The sequence below is a fragment of the Antennarius striatus genome, chromosome 1 (genome assembly GCF_040054535.1).
Source record: "Antennarius striatus isolate MH-2024 chromosome 1, ASM4005453v1, whole genome shotgun sequence".
Lineage (NCBI taxonomy): Eukaryota > Metazoa > Chordata > Actinopteri > Lophiiformes > Antennariidae > Antennarius > Antennarius striatus.
This window is the reverse complement of record NC_090776.1, coordinates 5037599-5058189: the sequence shown is the minus strand read 5'-3', so window position 1 is coordinate 5058189 and position 20591 is coordinate 5037599. Positions and strand designations below refer to the sequence as shown.

General features: G+C 47.2%; 2 protein-coding genes across 4 annotated transcripts in view; one reads left to right on the top strand and one right to left on the bottom strand.

The window, feature by feature from the left end:
* Window positions 1-20591, top strand: part of aldh1a3 (aldehyde dehydrogenase 1 family, member A3) — a 58004-nt gene that overhangs the window by 14408 nt on the left and 23005 nt on the right. For all 3 annotated transcript variants that reach the window (XM_068342167.1, XM_068342259.1, XM_068342344.1), the window contains exons 5-8: window positions 1002-1063; window positions 17261-17389; window positions 18438-18551; window positions 19264-19366. In XM_068342167.1, the coding sequence (XP_068198268.1) occupies window positions 1002-1063; window positions 17261-17389; window positions 18438-18551; window positions 19264-19366 (408 nt within the window). The remainder of the gene's footprint in view (window positions 1-1001; window positions 1064-17260; window positions 17390-18437; window positions 18552-19263; window positions 19367-20591) is intronic.
* LOC137595481 (uncharacterized) lies at window positions 6315-9319 on the bottom strand. Its single transcript, XM_068315633.1, has one exon. The coding sequence runs from the start codon at window positions 7824-7826 to the stop codon at window positions 6315-6317; it is 1512 nt and encodes a 503-aa protein (XP_068171734.1). The 5' UTR covers window positions 7827-9319.

Genomic DNA, 20591 nt, shown 5'->3' with positions numbered 1-20591 from the left:
CAGAATTACAAAGCATTAAGGGATTGGTTATTCCTGCCTGTCTAAGACTACAAAAAAGTATTGATAATATCTTTCATTTACCTTCTGATCGGTCTGTCACCAATCCTCCCCCGTCTCAGCATTCACCATTTGTTGTTCAATTAGAATTTAACACAAACCCTACTATATAACACTGGATTCTTAATTTCTTTCGATTGATCATCCTCGCCTTGTACACCAATTTAGCTTGTAAAAATAGAATATTTTTGTTTTTCATTGGACGAGAGGAAATCATGACCCGAGCGCTATTTCCGTCAGCATGCTTCGGCTATTTCCGTCGGCTATTTCCGTCAGCCGCTATTTCCGTCAGCATGCTTCGGCTATTTCCGTCGGCCGCTATTTTCGTCGGCATGCTTTGGCTATGTCCGTCGGCTATTCCCGTTGGGATGCGCCAACGGAAATAGCAGCGCTAGCGAGAGAAAAAGTTTGTTATCACTCGGGGATATTTGCGAGTCCAAAAAAGTTTTTGCCTTTTTTCCTAAAAAGAATAACGCCACTATGGCTACACAGGCTAAAAACCTTGTAGCTACTCTGGAATTTACTTCGCCTATGGCGACGTGGCGAATGGCTAGTGCAAGCCCAGCTTTATGAATTCTGTTTGTTGGGTAGTCTGGTAAGAGTTTTGAGCCCCAGTTCCCCAAGTCTAAATGCCAAAGTACCCTTGAACAAGATATTTAGCCCCAACTTGCTCCTTAGGCTCTCTTCCACTCCTCTCATGTAGAGAACAAATTCCATAATGTTGTACTGTCTAGAACTGGATGAAATTGTACTCTTTATTAACAGACTATCAAAAAAAAAAAATTAGAAAAAATAGTGAAAGTGGACAAGAAGAAATGCGCTGAGACCACAGAGTTTCAGTTTGAAAAACAATTTAACTGCATTCTTTGTTTAATGAACACAATACAGAATAGAGTGGTAAATTGATGTGTGTGTTTTTTTGCTTTTTTTGTTTGTTTTTACAGATGAAAGCTTTATGTGTCTAACCAAGCATGAGCCAGTTGGTGTATGTGGAGCCATCATTCCAGTAAGTGCAAGGGGATCTGGTTTGGATGAACAAACAATGAAAATGATAGGAATACAAACTTGTCACAAGGATTACAGTGGTATGAAAAAGTTTGGGCACCCCTAATAATTTTCCAGATTTCCTTTATAAATCACTGGTTGTTCGGATCAGTAATTTCAGTAAAATATATCATATAGCAAACAAACAGAATAACATTTGAGAAGTGAAATGAAGTTAGGATTTATATAAAGTATGCAACAGATATTTAAACTAAAGTAGGCCGGTGCATAAATTTGGGCACCCTTGTTGTTTTCTTGATTTGAATAACTTTAGCACTGGAACACAAAATAGTTTAGTAAGCTCATTGACCCTTGGCCTACATACAAAGGTAAAGTTAATCACGAGAAAGGGTATTTATGGTGGCCAATTGTAAGTTGTTGTCCTTTTTGCATTTTTCATGAAGAGTGGCAACAGAGGAGCCCCAAAATAACTGTCAAATGACCTGATAACAAAGATTGTTCAACATTATGGTTTGGGGAAAGGATGCAAAAAGCTATGTCAAAGATTTCAACTGTCAGTTTACACTGTAAGGAACGTAGTGAAGAAATGGAATAACACAGGCAATTTACTTGTTGTGTGAATGAAGAGTTTCAGCTAAAATGAAAGGAAAGGTGTACAAAACTCTACTGAGACCAGCGATGTTGTTTAGCCTAGAGACAGTGTCACTGAGGAAAAGACAGGAGACAGAGCTGGAAGTAGCAGAGATGAAGATGCTGAGGTTCTCTTTGGGGGTGACCAGGAAGGATAGGATCAGGAATGAGTACATCAGAGGGACAGCACATGTTAGAGGTTTTGGAGATAAAGTCAGAGATGTCAGACTGAGATTTTTTGGAGAAGGAGAAATAGTGAATATATTGGTAGAAGAATGCTGAGTTTTGAACTGCCAGACAGGAGGCCTAGGGGAAGACCAAAGAGGAGGTTTATGGATGTAGTGAAAGAGGACATGAAGGCAGTTGGTGTGAGAGAAGAGGATGCAGAAGACAGGGTGAGATGGAGGCAACTGATTTACTGTGGCGACCCCTGAAAGGATGAGCCGAAAGGAAAAGAAGAAAATATACAGTATATATGCATGTAATATATATACATATATATATATATATATATATATATATAGAGAGAGAGAGAGAGACATCAAAAATCCAAGAGTACATCAGGTAGATGTCCCCAACTGACGAACTGCTCAGTGAATGCCTTAGACAGCAGAAACCTGAGGAGGAAGAGGAGGAGGAGGAGGAGACGACATGGAGGGACAAGCCCCTACACGGCATGTATCACCGTCAGATAGAGGAAGTGGCTGATATCAAGAAGACCTACCAGTGGCTGAATAAAGCTGGACTGACAGACAGCACAGAGGCACTGATCATGGCAGCACAAGAACAGGCCCTAAGTACAAGAGCAATAGAGGCCAATATCTACCACAGTAGATCTGACCCAAGGTGCAGGCTATGTAAAGAAGCCCCAGAGTCAGTCCAGCATATGTGGTAGCAGGGTGTAAGATGCTCGCCGTGTCAGCATACATGGAAAGGCACAACCAAGTAGCTGTGATAGTGTGTGACGGGTTCGTGTATGCCGTAAAGAAATAACTTGATGGCGCAGCCGCAAAAGTTAAATTTTGGTGGGGGTTTTATTCACACCACAATAACCCGTGAAAAAATATTTACAGTGCAAATAAAATGTCCCAAACCAAAAACCCAGTGCAACAAAAAGAAGTATCTACAGAGGAAATCCACAACAATAACCATTTACCAATCGCTCTACTATCGCTCCTTGCAACTCTCCGACTCTTACCAATGCCAATTCCGACTCCCAACTACCACACCCATGAAACAAAAATGCAGCCCTTAAATAACCCCATGCCCCTCCCCTGGCATACCAACATTAATTGAATGGGGTTGTTCTTACAATAGCTAATATAATAACCTAGAATGAGAAAAACCTCTACAAAATAAAACCAGAACAGAATAAAACATAAATTCCCCTCATATGGTTGTTTACATAAAGCAAAAGGTCAACAAAATACAAATCAGTTCAACAACGTACCAAATGGTACAGTCCTGTCTCAATAGCGCGCCACAATGCGCTATTTAGGACTCACCTCCGTAGAGCCTCGGTTTGGCCCACTCCAGAGGCGGAGCAACACCGCATCCACAGGTGAGCATTTGTATTTAGGAAGCACGCATGGGCGCCGGGTGTGCACCCCCGACGCACCACCGCGACAGTTTGGTGGATAACTCACCCGCGAATGTACCATAGGTAAAACAGTCTGAGTGGGACCGCGCTCCTGCGGTCCTGCCAGAAAAAATGACAGCTCCGCTGCAGCCGCTCTCCTGCGCGAGAGAGAGGCGTGCGGAGCGAAGATGAACGGTGATGGACGGCGCGGTCTCTACCGCTCCATCACATTATCCTTCTCCTCCCCGAGGTTGACGATGTGCGGCAACCTTGATAAATAATCCGCCACAACGTTGGTTTTGCCCGCCCGATGGCGGACTTGGAACCGGAACGGCTGCAGGGACAGGTACCAGCGGGTGAGATGACTGTTGTGTTCTTTCATCGAGTTAATCCAGGTTAGCGCTCGATGGTCAGTCTCCAAGTCAAACTCCCTCCCCAGCAGGTAGTACCGCAAGCTCTCCAGAGCCCACTTGATGGCCAGGCCCTCCTTCTCCACCGTGGAGTACCTGGTCTCTCGTGGAAGCAGCTTACGGCTCAGGTACAAAACCGGTTGCTCCTCTCCTGACGCACCTTGGGTCAGGACAGCTCTCAGTCCCACGGCCGACGCATCAGTCTGGACCAGGAACCTCTGGCTGAAGTCGGGGCTCCTCAGCACAGGTGACGAACACAGGCAGGTCTTCAGGGTCTGGAAGGCGGTCTCGCAGTCCTCACTCCAGGTGACCGGATTCCTCTGGTCCTTCGCCGTGAGGGCGGTCAGCGGAGCAGCGATGGTGGCGAACTGGGTAACAAACCGCCTGTACCAGCCAGCCAGGCCCAAGAAAGACCTCACCTGCTTCTTGGTGCACGGCCGCGGACTGCTGCGGATGGCCTCCACCTTGTCCATCTGCGGCCGGACCTCTCCATGTCCCAGCCGATAGCCGAGATACCGCGCTTCTTCCTGGGCCCACTGACACTTGGCCGGATTCAGTGTCAGGCCCGCCTGCTGGATCTTGCTCAGGACTCGTTCCAGGTGCTGCAAGTGCTCCTCCCAGGTGGCGCTGAAGATGACCACATCATCCAGGTAGGCAGCACTGCAGTCTTCACACCCCCGCAGGACACGGTCCATCAGCCTCTGGAAAGTGGCAGGAGCTCCATGCAGACCGAAGGGCATGACGGTGAACTGGAAGAGCCCAGCAGGTGTCCGGAACGCCGTGTATGGACGACTGGACTCTTCCAGGGGCACCTGCCAGTAGCCCTTGCAGAGGTCGAGGGTGGTGATGAACCTCGCTCGGCCAATCTTCTCCAGAAGATCGTCGATCCGGGGCATCAGGTAAGCATCAAACTCCGACATGGCGTTGAGCTTCCGGAAGTCGATGCAGATGCGGAGCGAGCCATCCTTTTTCACCACGATGACCACTGGACTGCACCACTCTGACTGCGATGGCTCGATCACCCCCAGGCGCTGCATCTCCTCCACTTCCCTCAGGAGCTTCTCCACCAGATGCTGTGGCACCCTGTAGGACCGCTGGTGGACTGGCCCCCTCTCCTTCAGGCGGACGATATGCTCCACCAGAGCAGTCTTCCCCGGGTTGGCGGCGAACAGCTTGGCGACTCTCTGGAACACCTCGCCGAGTTGGTTGGTCTGGACCGTAATCAGGTGGTTGAGAGCTGGTTTGGCAGGCTGGTTGACGCTGGCCAGGGACGATTCCTCCTCCCCCTCACTGTCCACCTCCGTCACCAGCAGGGACGCCACAGGAACCGGAACAGGAGCCTCCTTCCACTCCTTCAACAGGTTAACGTGGTACGTCTGCCTTACCTTTTTCTTCTCTGGCTGGTGGCTCTCATAAGTGACAGGACCCATCTTCCGGAGGACGGTGTAAGGGCCCTGCCACTTAGCAAGCAGCTTGCTGGTGGAGGATGGCAGTAGGAGCAGGACCTTCTGGCCGAGCTGGAACTCCCTGTGTCGGGCCTGTCTGTCGTACCACGCCTTCTGGGACTGCTGGGCCTCTCGCAGGTTGACCTCAGCCTCCTCCCGGTACTCTGCCAGCCGATCCCGCATCTCCAGCACGAACTGGACCACACTCCGATCACCGGCTGCAGACGAAGGCGCCTCCCACGTCTTCCGCAGGAGGTCCAATGGCCCCTGGACGTCCCAGCCATACAACAGCTCGAACGGGGAGAAACCGGTGGAGGCTTGAGGAACCTCCCTGTATGCGAACAAGAGGAAGGGTAACCATCGGTCCCAGTCCCGCCCAGTGTCTGCTACGAACTTCTGCAGCATCTTCTTCAGCGTCTGGTTGAACCTCTCCACCAAGCCGTCCGTCTGCGGATGGTACGGGGTAGTCTTGATTGGAGAGATTCCCAGCTGGTGGTGGAAGAGCTGCAGTAGGCGGGAGGTGAAGTTTGTTCCCTGATCCGTCACGATCTCCTCGGGAATGCCGACCCTGGAAAACAACTGTACGAGACAGCGCAGCACAGCAGGGGCAGTGACCGTCTGTAAGGGAAATGCCTCTGGGAACCGCGTGGCATAGTCCGACACAACTAAAATGTACTGGTGCCCCCTACTGCTCTTTACCAATGGGCCAACTATGTCCATTGCTATGCGCCGAAAGGGGGTGGAGATTATGGGCATTGGTTGGAGGAAAGCACAGTCTGACTGGCGCACATAAGCAGTCTTTTGACATGTGGGACATGTTTTGCAGTACGTTTGAACATCCGCATACATGGAGGGCCAATAAAAACGGGAACTCATGCGTAAAAAGGTCTTGTTGCGACCTAGATGACCTGCCCAGGGCAAGGTGTGTGCCAAGTGCAGGATCATCTGTCGGCAGGACACAGGCACCACTAGGCGCTTAACACCATCAGCCACAGCATACAAAACACCATTTTCAACAATAAAACACTGTTTGTTGCCCTTTTCCGCATCCAGCCCCGCAACCACCTTATCAAACAATGGCTTTAGAGACACATCCTCCTTTTGTACAGTCCCAATGTTCTCTGGCACCTCCCACATGTCCTTTAAAAGCCCCTCCTTACAGTCCGGCCCCCTCGAGTTCAGTCGTTTTTAAAATCGCTGCTGCCGGCGAGACTTCCGTGGATCCTTGTTCCCTCCCTCAAACAGGTCACTGTCCAAGGTGGGAAATGGGTCCAAACAAGGGTCCCTGGTTTGCTCAGCAGTCACCCCAGCCCTAGCCTGGGCTCTGATCACGAGTCCTGATAGAGCCTTCACACCATCCATGTCCTCATTCCCCTCTTCCCGCAGTACATCTAGCAGCACCGGTAGGTCCCATCCCAAAATGGCAGCCACAGGCAACTTCTCCACCACCCCCACAGTCATCAAATACGGCTGCTCTTCCACCACAATTGTCAGTTCTGCCGTGGGGTAGGAATGCCTGTCGCCATGCACACACATAATGTCCTCCTGTGAGCTACAGTCAATCACCCCGGTGGGCACCAAGTCTCTCCGTACCAGCGTTAAAAAACTACCAGAGTCAATAAGCGCACTCACAGGCTGTCCATTAATGACAACGTCCTTAAAACGCTGCCGTTGTGCTGCAGTTTTTACCTCCTCAGCTCGCGGAGTGTAACAAGCACCAGTAAGCTTCGCCTTTCTGAGTGGGCACACAGAGGCTTTGTGCCCTGGCTGCTGACAATAAAAACAGATTAGCTCCTTACCGGTACCTTGCTGACTGGCTGCTGAGCTGGGGTTCGAGGATGGCTGGTAGTTTCCTCTGCCTGCTGGTCGGGGCTGCGCCTGGAACTGTCGACCTGGACCGCCTGGGTGTGCTGCTGGGCCTCCTCGTCGGGCATTGATGTATTGCAGCGCCAGCTTGGACGCTGCTAGCCCATCTGCAGGCTCATGCTCCTTCACCCAGGTGCGAATGTCGGCCAGCAGGACACGCAGAAGCTGCTCCAGAATGATGTGCTCACCAATCTGCTCCTTCGTGTGCTGCTCAGGCCGAATCCAGCGCCGATAGAGTCCCTTCAGGCGGTGGTAAGTCTCCGTTGGATTCTCTCCTTGAGGCACCATACTGGACCGGAACTGCTGCCGATATGTCTCTGGTGAAACATCAAACTTGGCCAGGAGCGCTTCCCTCAGGTCGGGGTACTGGTGGGCCCTCTCCTCGTCCATTGCTGTGTAGGCCTCCAGCGCCTTTCCACTGAGCAATGGCACCAGGCGGCACGCCCACTCCGACTGCAGCCATCCCCACGTCTTGGCCATGCGCTCAAAGCGCAGGAGGTAGCTTTCGATATCCTCTCCAGCCACGTACGGGGGAATTTTGGGGTCGCCGTATGGTCTCGCCTCAAGTCTGTAAAGTTCGTCTCTGCTACTCACGTGCATCCTGTGAGGGTCTATGGGAGAGCTGCGGGCCCGTCGTGGAGCAAGTGTTGGTAGATCCAGCCGGAGGCTCAAGGACGACCCTTCAGCTGGTGACACAGCCTCTGCAGGCACCAGATTGTGCACTGCAGGCTTCAACTCGGCCGTTTGGGGTACTGGCATCGAAGCCCGGAGTCCTTTCAGCTCTGCCAGGAACCCCTCGTCTCTCCTCTGCTGGCCTTCCATAAAATGTCTCATTAAACCAATGAGCTCACCCAAAGGTTGTGTTTCTTCCTCCGTGGTAGCCAATTCTGCCTCCTCTGGCTCCAACTTCTTTTGTTGCTACCGTCTTTTCCTTCGGCTGGCCATCCCACTTCTGACACCAAATGTGACGGGTTCGTGTATGCCGTAAAGAAATAACTTGATGGCGCAGCCGCAAAAGTTAAATTTTTGGTGGGGGTTTTATTCACACCACAATAACCCGTGAAAAAATATTTACAGTGCAAATAAAATGTCCCAAACCAAAAACCCAGTGCAACAAAAAGAAGTATCTACAGAGGAAATCCACAACAATAACCATTTACCAATCGCTCTACTATCGCTCCTTGCAACTCTCTGACTCTTACCAATGCAAATTCCGACTCCAACTACCACACCCATGAAACAAAAATGCAGCCCTTAAATAACCCCATGCCCCTCCCCTGGCATACCAACATTGATTGAACGGGGTTGTTCTTACAATAGCTAATATAATAACCTAGAATGAGAAAAACCTCTACAAAATAAAACCAGAACAGAATAAAACATAAATTCCCCTCATATGGTTGTTTACATAAAGCAAAAGGTCGACAAAATACAAATCAGTTCAACAACGTACCAAATGGTACAGTCCTGTCTCAATAGCGCGCCACAATGCGCTATTTAGGACTCACCTCCGTAGAGCCTCGGTTTGGCCCACTCCAGAGGCGGAGCAACACCGCATCCACAGGTGAGCATTTGTATTTAGGAAGCACGCATGGGCGCCGGGTGTGCACCCCCGACGCACCACCGCGACAGTTTGGTGGATAACTCACCCGCGAATGTACCATAGGTAAAACAGTCTGAGTGGGACCGCGCTCCTGCGGTCCTGCCAGAAAAAAATGACAGCTCCGCTGCAGCCGCTCTCCTGCGCGAGAGAGAGGCGCGCGGAGCGAAGATGAACGGTGATGGACGGCGCAGTCTCTACCGCTCCATCACATAGTGTACAGGAACATCTGTACCTAGTATGGACTAGAAGTACCCAAATCCCAATGGGACATACCACCGAAGGTGGTTGAGAACGACAAGGCTAAGATCCTGTGGGACTTCAGCTTCCAGACCGACAAACAGCTACTGGCTAACAAACCGGACATAGTGGTGATGGACAAAGAGCAGAAGAGAGCAGTGGTGATAGATCTGGCGATTCCAGCTGACGCCAACATCTGGAAGAAGGAACACGAAAAGATTGAGAAGTATCAAGGGTTGAAAGAACAGCTGGAACAGATGTGGAAGATCAAGGTTAATGTGGTCCCCGTGGTAGCAGGAGCACTTGGGGCTGTGACCCCCAAACTGGAAGATTGGCTCCAGCAGATTCCTGGAACAACATCTGAAGCCTCAGTCCAGAAGAGCGCAGTCCTAGGAACAGCTAAGATACTGCGCAGAACCCTCAGACTCCCAGGCCTCTGGTAGAGGGCCCGAGCTTGAGGATGACACACAGATACCACACCATAAGGGTGAGAGGGACTTTTTTTTTTTTTTTTACTGTATTTGTGTGTGTGTGTGTGTGTGTGTGTGTGTGTGGCATATTGCACACTTGGATGGAATAAACAGATTTCCATGCATACATGAGTTTTTTTATGGTCCTTTACTTTAAAAAACACTGGAAAGCACAGATACACGCACATCAGCCCCTTCCCTGCCCGCTTCAAGCTGTCTATATACTGAATGTGACATACTAACTTGCTATTCACCCCGCAAAATACCAAAACATTCCTTTAGCACCATCACGCTGAACACTGGGGACACCCAAAGATGTGTACTGAGCCCCCTCCTCTTCACTCTGCTGATCCACGACTGCACACCAATTTCCAGCTCCAACCTCTTCATAAAGTTCGCAGACGACATGACTGGTGGGTCTAATCAACAACAATGATGAGTCAGCCCACAGAAATGAGGTGAGCTGCCTGGCTATGTGGTGCAAGGACAACAATCTCCATCTGAATGTCGACAAGTCGAAGGAGATTGTTGTGGAGCATGCTGGGTGAGAGCACGCACTCAGCATGCTCCACGTGAACCGCCTCCAGACACACAACCCAAGCCTCCAGCAGGATGGCAGGCATTCGTACTCCCGTTCCCTGCCTCCAGCAGTCCGGCAGGCATTCGCAACATCCAGCAAGGCAACACAACACACAACCGGGGCTGACAGCAAGCCAAACGACCTCTGCTGCACCGCGCACATCCTCCACATCCGTGGCCGGCTCATATGACTTGTAAGTCATTTCCCTATTAACTTAATTTTTTGTGATATATTCTAAAGTTTGATAACTTTACCAGTTCAATGTGTGTTTTATCCATAGCAAAATGGAGAGCGCTCGACTCTCTGTGGACCGTGAGCTGCAAATGATTCAGGAAAAATGGAATGATGAGCCAGACGGCAGTGACTTAGATTTTGTGATATCTCAGAAATGGAAGACCCAGCCTATTGTCCCCCCACTGAACAAGGGCTGACAGACACACACGAGTCCCGTGATGAGTCGTCTCAAGAGGCTGTGGATGTTGTACCAGACCAACGAAGCTACAAGGGCTCATACTGGGCAGAGTTACCCCCCAGACAGGCTGCAACACCAAGTCACAGTTTGATACGTATTCGGCCAGGACCTGCACCTGGGTTTAGGACTGTCTACCCAAAAGATGAATGGAAGGGGTTGATGTCTGATGATATAATAATAGAGGTGCTGACATGCACCAGCAAGGAGCAAGAAAGAGCAGCCTCAGACACAGGGAGAGAGCGGAGAAATGTAACCAAAGATGAGCTGGTGTCCTTAATTGGATTGACCATTCTTGCAGGAAGCGAGACAGACTGGGATGTGCCGGTACGTACACTTTTCGGGAGTCTTCTGCACAACCCATTGTGCAAGGCCACTATGTCAATTTGAAGACATTTACCGGTTCTTACACTTTGATGACAAGTGGACCAGGGCAGACCGACTGGCACCCTTCCACCACATATGGGATCTGCTCCTGATCAACTGCTGCTTCAAATTCATCCCCAGTGATTGTGTGACAGTGGATAAACAACTTGTGCCTTTCAGAGGGAGGACCTAGCTTCTGCAGTACATGCCAAGCAAGCCCGCCAAGTGCGGAATAAAGATCTTCTGGGTTTGTGATGCCTGTAGGCCGTATGCAATTGATAGGATCGTGTACCTACCAGGGGAAAATGTCCAGAAGAATCTGGGGGAAAACATTGTCCGTCAGTTGTGCAGTGGATTCAGACACATAGGTCAAAACATCCCCATTGACAATTTATTCACCAGTGTCCCTCTTGCAGAGCATCTCCTGAAGGAGGGTCTGACTATTGTGGGAACTTTGCGACTGAACAAGCAGGATGTTCCTCCAGTCATGAAGGCTTCTAGGTATAGACAGGTCCACAGCACAGAATTTGGGTTCAATGGCAACGTGACCATGATCAGCTATTCAAGAAAGGCTGTTCTGCTGCTTAGCGCAATGTACCAAAGCAGGACGGTGGATGAAACCAGCCCGAACAAAAAGTCAGAAGTGATCCTGTTCTACAATCAGACAAAAGGAGGAGTGGATACAATGGACCAGATGTTTGGCAACTACACCTGCAAATGACAGATGCAGAGATGGTACAATATGATTGACATTGCTGCTCTGAATGCTTATACACTTTACAGGGCTCAGCACCCTGAAGTTTACAAAGACATCACTCATGTAAGACAACAATTTGTCTCGGAGCTCTCAACGGAGCCTGTGACACCTCTCATGAGAAGTTGACTGGAAGGTGCTTCGAACCTACCAGCCTATATCACAGCCGCAATGGAAAAGGTGGGAGTGACAAAACCTGCTGCAACCCGTCTGCAGGGAACAGACACACATCGTCGCGGAAGAGGTGTACGTTGTATACCAGAAAGAAATATCGCAAAACCACTGATTGCTGTGTCAAATTCAGTACCCCTGTGTGCAACGGTCACAGCCAAAAGCAAGTAGTTTGTGACAGATTCAGACATTGAGGGATCTGTCTTTCTATGCTGCTAATTCTTCCAGTAAATTAACACAAAAAAAAATCAAATGGTTTCATGTCACAAACTTGTTTTATTGCGAATACCTGGAAAATGAGTGCATTACAACTTTTCATTTCGAAGCTGTTGAAGAAAATAAGTCCATGGGGTCATGTTGGACCTCCCCTGTGGAAGAGTGGATGTATTGGTATCTTGTGCAACCAAGGGTTAACAGACAAAGCTCAATAGATAACTGCATTCACAACTCCCACTGGGTTGTTGTCATCAGCAGCTGTTTGATCGTTTAGCTCACGCAAATTTAACTATCTTCTTGCTAAATTTGCAAAAGCCACCATCACATACATATTTGGATCATGTGGTAGGCAGGACAAACAAGGAAGTGTTTGCCCAGTGCATGCAAAGGTGTAGTCTATTGATGAGTATTCCCCATCAACAACTAAAAAGAAGCTTGTGCAGTTTTTGGGATTAGTGAAGTCTTACAGATGTTATTTACAGAAATGTATCTACCAATGTGGCTCCTCTAACGGATTTGTTGAAGGCTATAGCAAAGTATGTGCGATCTCCAGACTGTCAGAGGGCTTTTGAGACTGTTAAAATATTGATTTGTAATTGTTCGGTTATTACTTCACCACGGTGGAATAAAGCATTCAAATTGGAGATTGATGCTTTTCATGTTGGGTTGGGCGCAGTGTTATTACATTCGACACAATTTGGGGACGGATGAACCAGTGTGTTTCTTCTCAAAAAAATTTAATGAAAAAACACCAGTTGAACTACTACTTGTTGAAAAAGACACCCTGGCCTTGATTCTAGCCTTGCAACATTTTAATGTGTATGGTAGCTCTGCCTATCATGGACTTCACTGATCACTTTCCTTTGACCTACCTCAATTTGTTGCAGAATCCCAACCATTGGCCTCTGTTTCTCCAGTCATACAGTTTGGGCATTCCCTGCATTAAGGGACGTAACAATGTGGTTGCGGATGCCTTTTATCATAAGCCTTGTGGATACTGTGTTTGTCTAGGAGGTCTCTGTGTCCCATTCTCCTGTGTTCCACCCTTTTCTCTCCTAGGTGTTTCAGGGATTCAGTTGATGGGATTGAGTGAGAGCTTGAGGTAGTGGGGGGCGTAAGTGGTCAATCAAATCAGCTTTTATTTGTAAAGCTATCTTCTGTATTTGTTCCCCATCATCTAGTTGGTTATTTAAAAACACAACCAGTTATTTCAAAAACACAACTGGTGTTTTCTTATACAGCTGCATGGATGAATGGATGATGGCGACGGAGGAAGAAAGGAAGCAGGACCCCAGCTGACGAATAGATGAGGGGTGATACTGGTGGGATTAGAGGAGCAGGTCCGTAGCGGATGGATAGATGAGAAAACCTGTGAGGACAAATTCCGGGGAAGAGTTGAGTTAATAGGGTGTGAATGAAGACTAAGAGACAGAGAGGTGGCGGAGAGGAGGAGAAGTAATACAGAAGAGTTCAGTGAGTCTTGATGTTAAGTCTCCAGCAGTGTAGGCCTATAGCAAAATAACTAAGCAGCCTAAAATAGATAGATAGATACTTTATTAATCCCAGAGGATTAATAATGCTCAGGCATTACATAACAAATAAATATTGGATAAACACCAGGGGAAAAAGAAACACTGACATCACAGGACATACCACAAGACACACTAACAGACACATGCAGCAATAACAGGACTTATATACTAAACTATCACCAAAATATAAACAGTATAAAATTAAAATATAAACAGTATAAAATTAAAATATAAACTGTATAAAATTAAATTAAATCCATTCAACCGCTTGCTGACCTCGCCACCTCCCCCCTGATGGCACGGGGCACAAAGGAGGACCTCAGCCTCTCTGGAGGCGCTGTGTGACAACAGTCTGCCGCTGAAGGTGCTTCTCTGCTGGGAGAAGGTGGTGTGCAGGGGGTGGCTGGTGTTGTTTATGATAGCCTTGACTTTAGACATGGTCCTGCTCTCCAGAATCGTATCCACAGAGTCCAGGCTCAGCCCGACCACTGAGCCCACTCTGTGGATGAGTCTGTTCAGACTGTCCATATCTCTTTTCCTGGCCCCGCCACCCCAACACACAATGGCATATGACAGCACACTGGAGACTACGGACTAATAGAACATGAGAATGAGCTTAGGACAGTTGTTGAAGGAGGCCAGCCTCCTCAGGAAGTACATCCTGACTGCCCCTTCTTGTACACAAGGTCCGAGTTGAGTGACCAGTCCAGTCTGCTGTCTAGTTGCAGTCCCAGGTACTTATAGTTTTCTACCACCTCCACCTCACTGCCCTCGATGATCACCAGCTGTGGAGAGGGAGGTGCCCGCCGGAAATCCAGCACCATCTCCTTGGTTTTGGAGACTTTGAGCTGGAGCTGGTTCTGTTGGCACCACTCCACGAAGTCAGCCACCAATGCCCTGTACGCCCCCTCATCACCCTCCCGGATACATGCCACAATCCTAGTGTCATCGGAGTACTTCCGTATGTGGCAGGTATCCGAGTTGTGCTCAAAGTCCGATGTGTACAGGGTGAAGAGAATGGGGGAGAGAACGGTCCCCTGCGGCGCCCCCATGCTGCTGGTCACCCTAGAAGACAAACAGTCCCCCATACGGACATACTGGGGTCTGTCCGTTAGGTAGTCCATAATCCAGCTCAAGAGGTAGGGGTCCACAGCCATGGAGGTCAATTTGTCCTGCAGGAGCCAAGGCTGGATGGTGTTAAAGGCGCTTGAAAAGTCAAAGAAGAACACCCTGACTGCACAGCCCCCGGCGTCCAGGTAGGAAAGCACACGGTGGAGGAGGTACAAGACAGCGTTGCCAACCCCAACCTTGGCCTGATAGGCGAACTGGAGAGGGTCCATAGCACCCTGCACCTGTGGACACATGAGCTCCAGGACCAGTCGCTCTAGGGTCTTCATTACGTGGGAGGTAAGAGCGACCGGTCGGTGGTCGTTGAGCTCAGTAGGGCGTCCTTTCTTGGGTACAGGGACGATGCAGGAGGTCTTCCGCAGTGACGGGACCCTCCCCAGCCGCAGACTGAGGTTAAACAATCACTGCAGGGGGTCCCCCAGTTCTGAAGCACAGGCTCGGAGGAGCCTTGGGGAGACCTTATCCGGTCCAGCCGCTTTATAGGGACGGAGCCTCCTCAGCGTTGTCGTCACCAGGTCTGCAGTGATGCCGGTCTCAGTCATGATGGGAGAAGGAGGACGTGGCGAGGTTGGAAGCACAGTGGTTGAGGTGGGGCCGTAGACCTTCGGGAGAAGTGGCAGGGGTGGAAGGAGAGGAAGCACAGGAGGAGAGAGCATCAGTGGAGAGGTCTGCAGGGTGGTGGTGTATGCCTCCTTAGCATTAGTGTAGAACAGATCGATGGTTCTGTTCTTCCGTGTGGGGCAGTCTACACACTGGACCATTGTGGGGAGAGATGAGTCCAAAGTGACGTGGTTAAAGTCACCGGTGATAATGACGAGTGCCTCCGGGTGCCGGGTCCGAAGAGCAGAGGTAGTCCCACAGATGGTCTCTCATTCAGTCTCAGGGTCCACACGTGGAGGAATGTAGACAGCGAGGACAATGACGTGTGAAAATTCACGCGCCAGGTATAACAATGAAAGTTGATAGACTGTTGATAGACTGTTTCCTTATCAACTTACCTAGAGGAAGACATAGGTTTGATTCGCACCGAGAGGAAGTGTGAATAAAATAAACATTATTGGACCATGAATCGGGCCTTGAGTAACTCCATAGCTAACTGTAATGGACTGGCAGGAGTCATTATTTACGTTAACAAACTGGGAACGGTCAGTTAAATAGGACTTAAACCACATCAGTGCTGATCTCTTAATACCAACTGTTTTGTCCAGTTTCAATAGAATATTATGGACAATTGTATCAAAAGCTGCACTAAGATCCAAGAGAACCAGTATAGAAACAAATCCCTTATCTGAAGCAGTTAGAAGGTCGTTGCTAACCTTGACTGGTGCTGTTTCCATACTGTGATGTTCCTCAAACCCTGAGTGGACATTCTCAAAAAAACTGTTGGATTTAAGGAAGTCACACGACTGATTAGCAACTATTTTCTCCAAGATCTTCGATAAAAATGGGAGAGTTGATATGGGACAATTATTATTTCGAACAACAGGGTCAAGGTTAGGTTTTTTGATAAGGGGGCTTGATTACTGCTTCTTTGTAAGACCGTGGTATGTATCGTGTTGATAATGACAGGTTATTTACATTATACAATTTCCTCCGGGATTAATAAAATATCTATCTATCTATTTTAAGGAGGTTGCTGCTAAGTAAAGGCAAAATTCCTTTGATGAGTGTTGTTGGAATTGGGTGTAGCAGACAGGGGGATGGTTTAGCTGAGGACACGATTGTAATCATCTGACTGATCTGTATTGGAGAAAAGACATCCATAGAACCAAAAGGTTTAAGTGTGTGTTTTTGGACCTAAGGGATTTAAAGAAGGGTGAGAGTTAAGGACAGAGCGTCATTAATTTTGTCTGTGATGACCAGAATCTTACTCTTGAAGAAATTCATAGAATCCTTGCTATGGAGACGTGTTGGAAATCTGGACTCATGCAGAGTTCATTTTGCCTCAAGAAACTAGTGCATCCCTGGGATGCACTTCAAAGAAATGTGTGCATCCCAACGTGACGTTTATGCATCCCAAAAGTAGTAGCAGAATATACGGTAGAAGCCAAATGCAAGGATTGAGTTTTTCCAATAGTACAATATAAAACTAATCAAACTGTAAATTTTAATAATTATATTAATGTTGAAGTCATAACTTCTTATGTGAAAAGAATAAAAAGAGTCAAATTACATAATATTTTTATAAAAATGTTACTGCCTTGTGGTCATTCTTTTAAAAAAAGTTTTAGAAATAAAGAACGATGTAATACATGACTTTGGGTTCCACCTGCATGCAGCATGACTAATTGTTCCTTTGGGAAAGTTTTGGGTCTCTGTAGAATAAAGAAAGCAGTCGAGACTTGCTTTTAGACAGTAACTTGAGATTGCATGTCTTCGGGTATAATACTACGCACACCTTTCTTTTTAATGCTCTCAGGGATGTTAGCATGTGGATGAGTTGCTTCGCTTCCTGCAAAAATGATCTTAGGTCCTAGAATAAATAAGGATATAAAAGGAAATTTTACTAGGTTCAATTCCTTCCAAATTTTCAGTTCGTTTTCAAATAAAATCATTGTGTGGAGAAAATAGAAGAAATTTTTATTTATTAAACGAAGAAATGTTGCCTGGGGGACTGAATGGCAAGTGAATGTAAATTCTGTTAATTCTTGTATACATTTATTCCTAGCATGGTGCTTTGGACTGTCACTTGACTAACACATTAATAAATGCTCAGCTGATGTGTTCTTTTTTCTGTGCTAGTGGAATTTTCCTCTCCTGATGTTCATGTGGAAGATAGCACCAGCCCTGACCTGTGGAAACACCATTGTCATCAAGCCAGCGGAGCAGACACCCCTCACAGCCCTCCACGTTGGATCACTCATCAAAGAGGTTTCATGTTACAGTTGTCTCAATATTCACTTTGGGATTCATCTAAATTTGGGGCTAAAAGGCCTTTGATTTTATCTTCTGACAAACTTCTTCTGACAGACCCTGATGGTAAATCCTTTCTCAGTGTTTATATTGATCTGATCCACAAATTATTTTGTCATTTTGGTATTTTCTTATTTAGTTTGTTGTTGTTGTTTTAATCTGGAAAACTTGATATAGTAGCACATAAAGTATGCACGGTGGCACAGTGAGTAGCGCTGTCATGGCGCAGCAAGGCAGTTCTGGGTTCTTGTCCTGCTTTGTTCAGAGTTTGCATGTTCTCCTTGTGTCTGTATGGGTTCTCTCCAGGCTCTACATAACTCCAAAAACATGCACTTCAGGCGAATTGGCCGGCTTCAAATTGCCCATAGGCGTGAGTGGTTGTTTGTCTATATGTGGCTCCGCAGTGCACTGGTGTCGCACCCGCTGTGTCCCCTGTCTCACACCCCTAGTCGGTTGGGGTGTGAGGCACCCCAACTGCTGTCCCGCACCCTGGGACAACGGATGAAGCAGGTATCAAAAATTAATGAATGACTAAAGTATGCCTTATGTTATGTGGGACTTCAACACAACCCTACACAATACAGACTCAAAGCAAAGGGGATTCTGTAAGAGCTAATAGAAACATTTTATACTAGATATGTCTTAATGTTATATCTATTGTTCCTGCCAGTATGCCTGCTGTGCCATGAGGCACTGCACCAAAATTTTGTCTTGATGAAAATTTAAATGCCAACAAAATCTAAGTTTATTTAAAAGCAAGAATTCACTTTTTTTGGTGATAAATCGCTAACGGAGTTGACAGTATTCTGACAATGTGAAATGCGGGGTACAGTATAGAAGACCTTTACATTATTAGTGGTAAAATATTGAAGCAAATAGTTCTACTGAATCACTCAGACCTGTCCTGATCTGGCTGAAGATTATTTTCAATCCCTATCCTTACATTGGTTCCTTCAATTTTCTGCTGATTCCCTGAATAAACATGCACTCTACTACTGCTATTCAGGCAGGGTTCCCTCCTGGAGTTGTGAACATCATACCAGGATTTGGACCCACAGCAGGAGCAGCCATTGCTAGCCACATGGACATTGACAAAGTAGCCTTCACTGGTTCTACAGAGGTAAGGAAGTATGTTATGATATTTCTGCTGAATAATTACAATGTAAATAAGCAAAGAGATTTGTCTCTAGCGGCAGCAGCAGAAGGGAGCTTTGCTGCTTTTGAACAGATCCAATCATTCACAGGTTTTGATACAGCAGGAAAAGAGGAGGAAAGACAAAAACAAACACCACAGCACAACATATAGTTTCTAGATATCTTAGAAATGTCCTCTCTCCCTTCATGGGGTGGTATCTGTATCATCCTCAAGCTCCATTCTTGACCAACTGAATAAAAAAAAACATTAAATACAAGTTAGGACATTGACAAAAAAAGATTTTGAACAAAGTTAAAGTTAAAATGGGCTTAAATACTGCAATGTGGGAAATGTTTGGTTTTTTTGGTCAAAGCACACTTGTGACCTTCTTATTTTTCGACACTCCGACCTTTAATGCTCTTGTGGGCCACGTGGAATGAAGTGGTGGGCCACATTTGGCCTCCGGGCCTTGAGTTTGACACATGTGCCGTACAGAATTGAATTTTCTGTGATGCCAGTGTTTGACCATGCTGAGCTGTAAAACGGTCAAGTAAATGTAAATCTAATGCTAAAGCTATAACACTGTAGCAATTACCTGGCATTCCTAGCTTGCAAGAAATACCAAGCTTTAACTCTCTTTTAACTGTTACCAGAGATTTATCTAGGTACTGATGTGTATTATGTATATTTTGTATAGGTGGGCCAGCTGATAAAAGAAGCTGCAGCTAAAAGTAATCTGAAGAGAGTGACTCTAGAACTAGGTGGGAAGAACCCCTGCATTGTGTTTGCTGATTGTGACTGTAAGTATATGTTTTCTGTGTGTGTGTGTGTGTGTGTGTGTGTGTGTGTGTGTGTGTGTGTGTGTGTGTGTGTGTTTCAAGTTTCAAGTTTATTTATTTTTATATAGCCCAGATTCACAAACAATGTCTCAAAGGGCTTTACAATCTGCACATGGACGATATCCCTCTGACCTTTGTGCACTGCAAGCAGTGCGACCCTCGCATCGGATAAGGAACAACTCCCCACAAAACCCTTTTAACAGGGGAAAAAATGGATGGGAGAGACCTCAGGAAGACTGCAGAGGAGGGACCCCTCTTCCAGGAGTGGACAGACGAAGCAATAGATACCGCATGTACAGATTAACAACACAATAATAATAACAGTAACAATAACAGTAACAATAAATGTATAACAAAGGCATGCCGATCCATCCAGTAGAGCGAGTCACCACCAGCCGATGAAGCACACAGAGGTCACCGATTGCCGAGGATCCACCACTCTGAGGACAGACCAGACAGTGCCTAAGTCATTCAGCTCAAAAAAGTTAAAGTCAAGGTTACTCTGGCAAAACCCCAAAACCACAGCAGAACCAAATGAGGCAGAACCAGCACTCTCCTAGTGGATGGTGAAACAGGACCACTGTACAGCTTGTGCTATCGCCAGCCATGGAAGCAGACAGAGGTAGCCGATTGCCGATGATCCACCACACAGAGGCCTGTGAGAGAGAACAGCAGAAGAAAGGAGAGAGACAGAGATAGCAGAGATAGCAGGGGCGAGAGTGGTGCTAGAGGGACCAGAATAGCAGAGGATTAATGGGAGGCAGGGGCCTAACTAAGAAATCCTATGACTCGTCGGCAGGACTAGGCTAAACCTAAACATTGAGACCGCCATCCCCGATATTACTTATATGTTAGGTCGAACAGATATGTTTTGAGTCTAGATTTAAAGACATTTACAGATTCAGACTGTCTAATATTTATAGGGAGGTTATTCCACAAGAAAGGGGCACGATAGGAGAAGGCCCTCTGGCCAGCTGACTTCTTTTTAAATCTGGGAACACACAAGAGACCTGTATTCTGAGAGCGGAGAGCCCTAGTCGGCGTGTAAGGTTTAACAAGATCAGACAGATAGGTTGGAGCAAGCCCATTAAGGCTTTTGTATGTTAATAAGAGTACCTTAAAATCGGATCTAACATGAATCGGGAGCCAGTGTAATGCAGCCAAAACTGGGGTGATATGGTCAAAT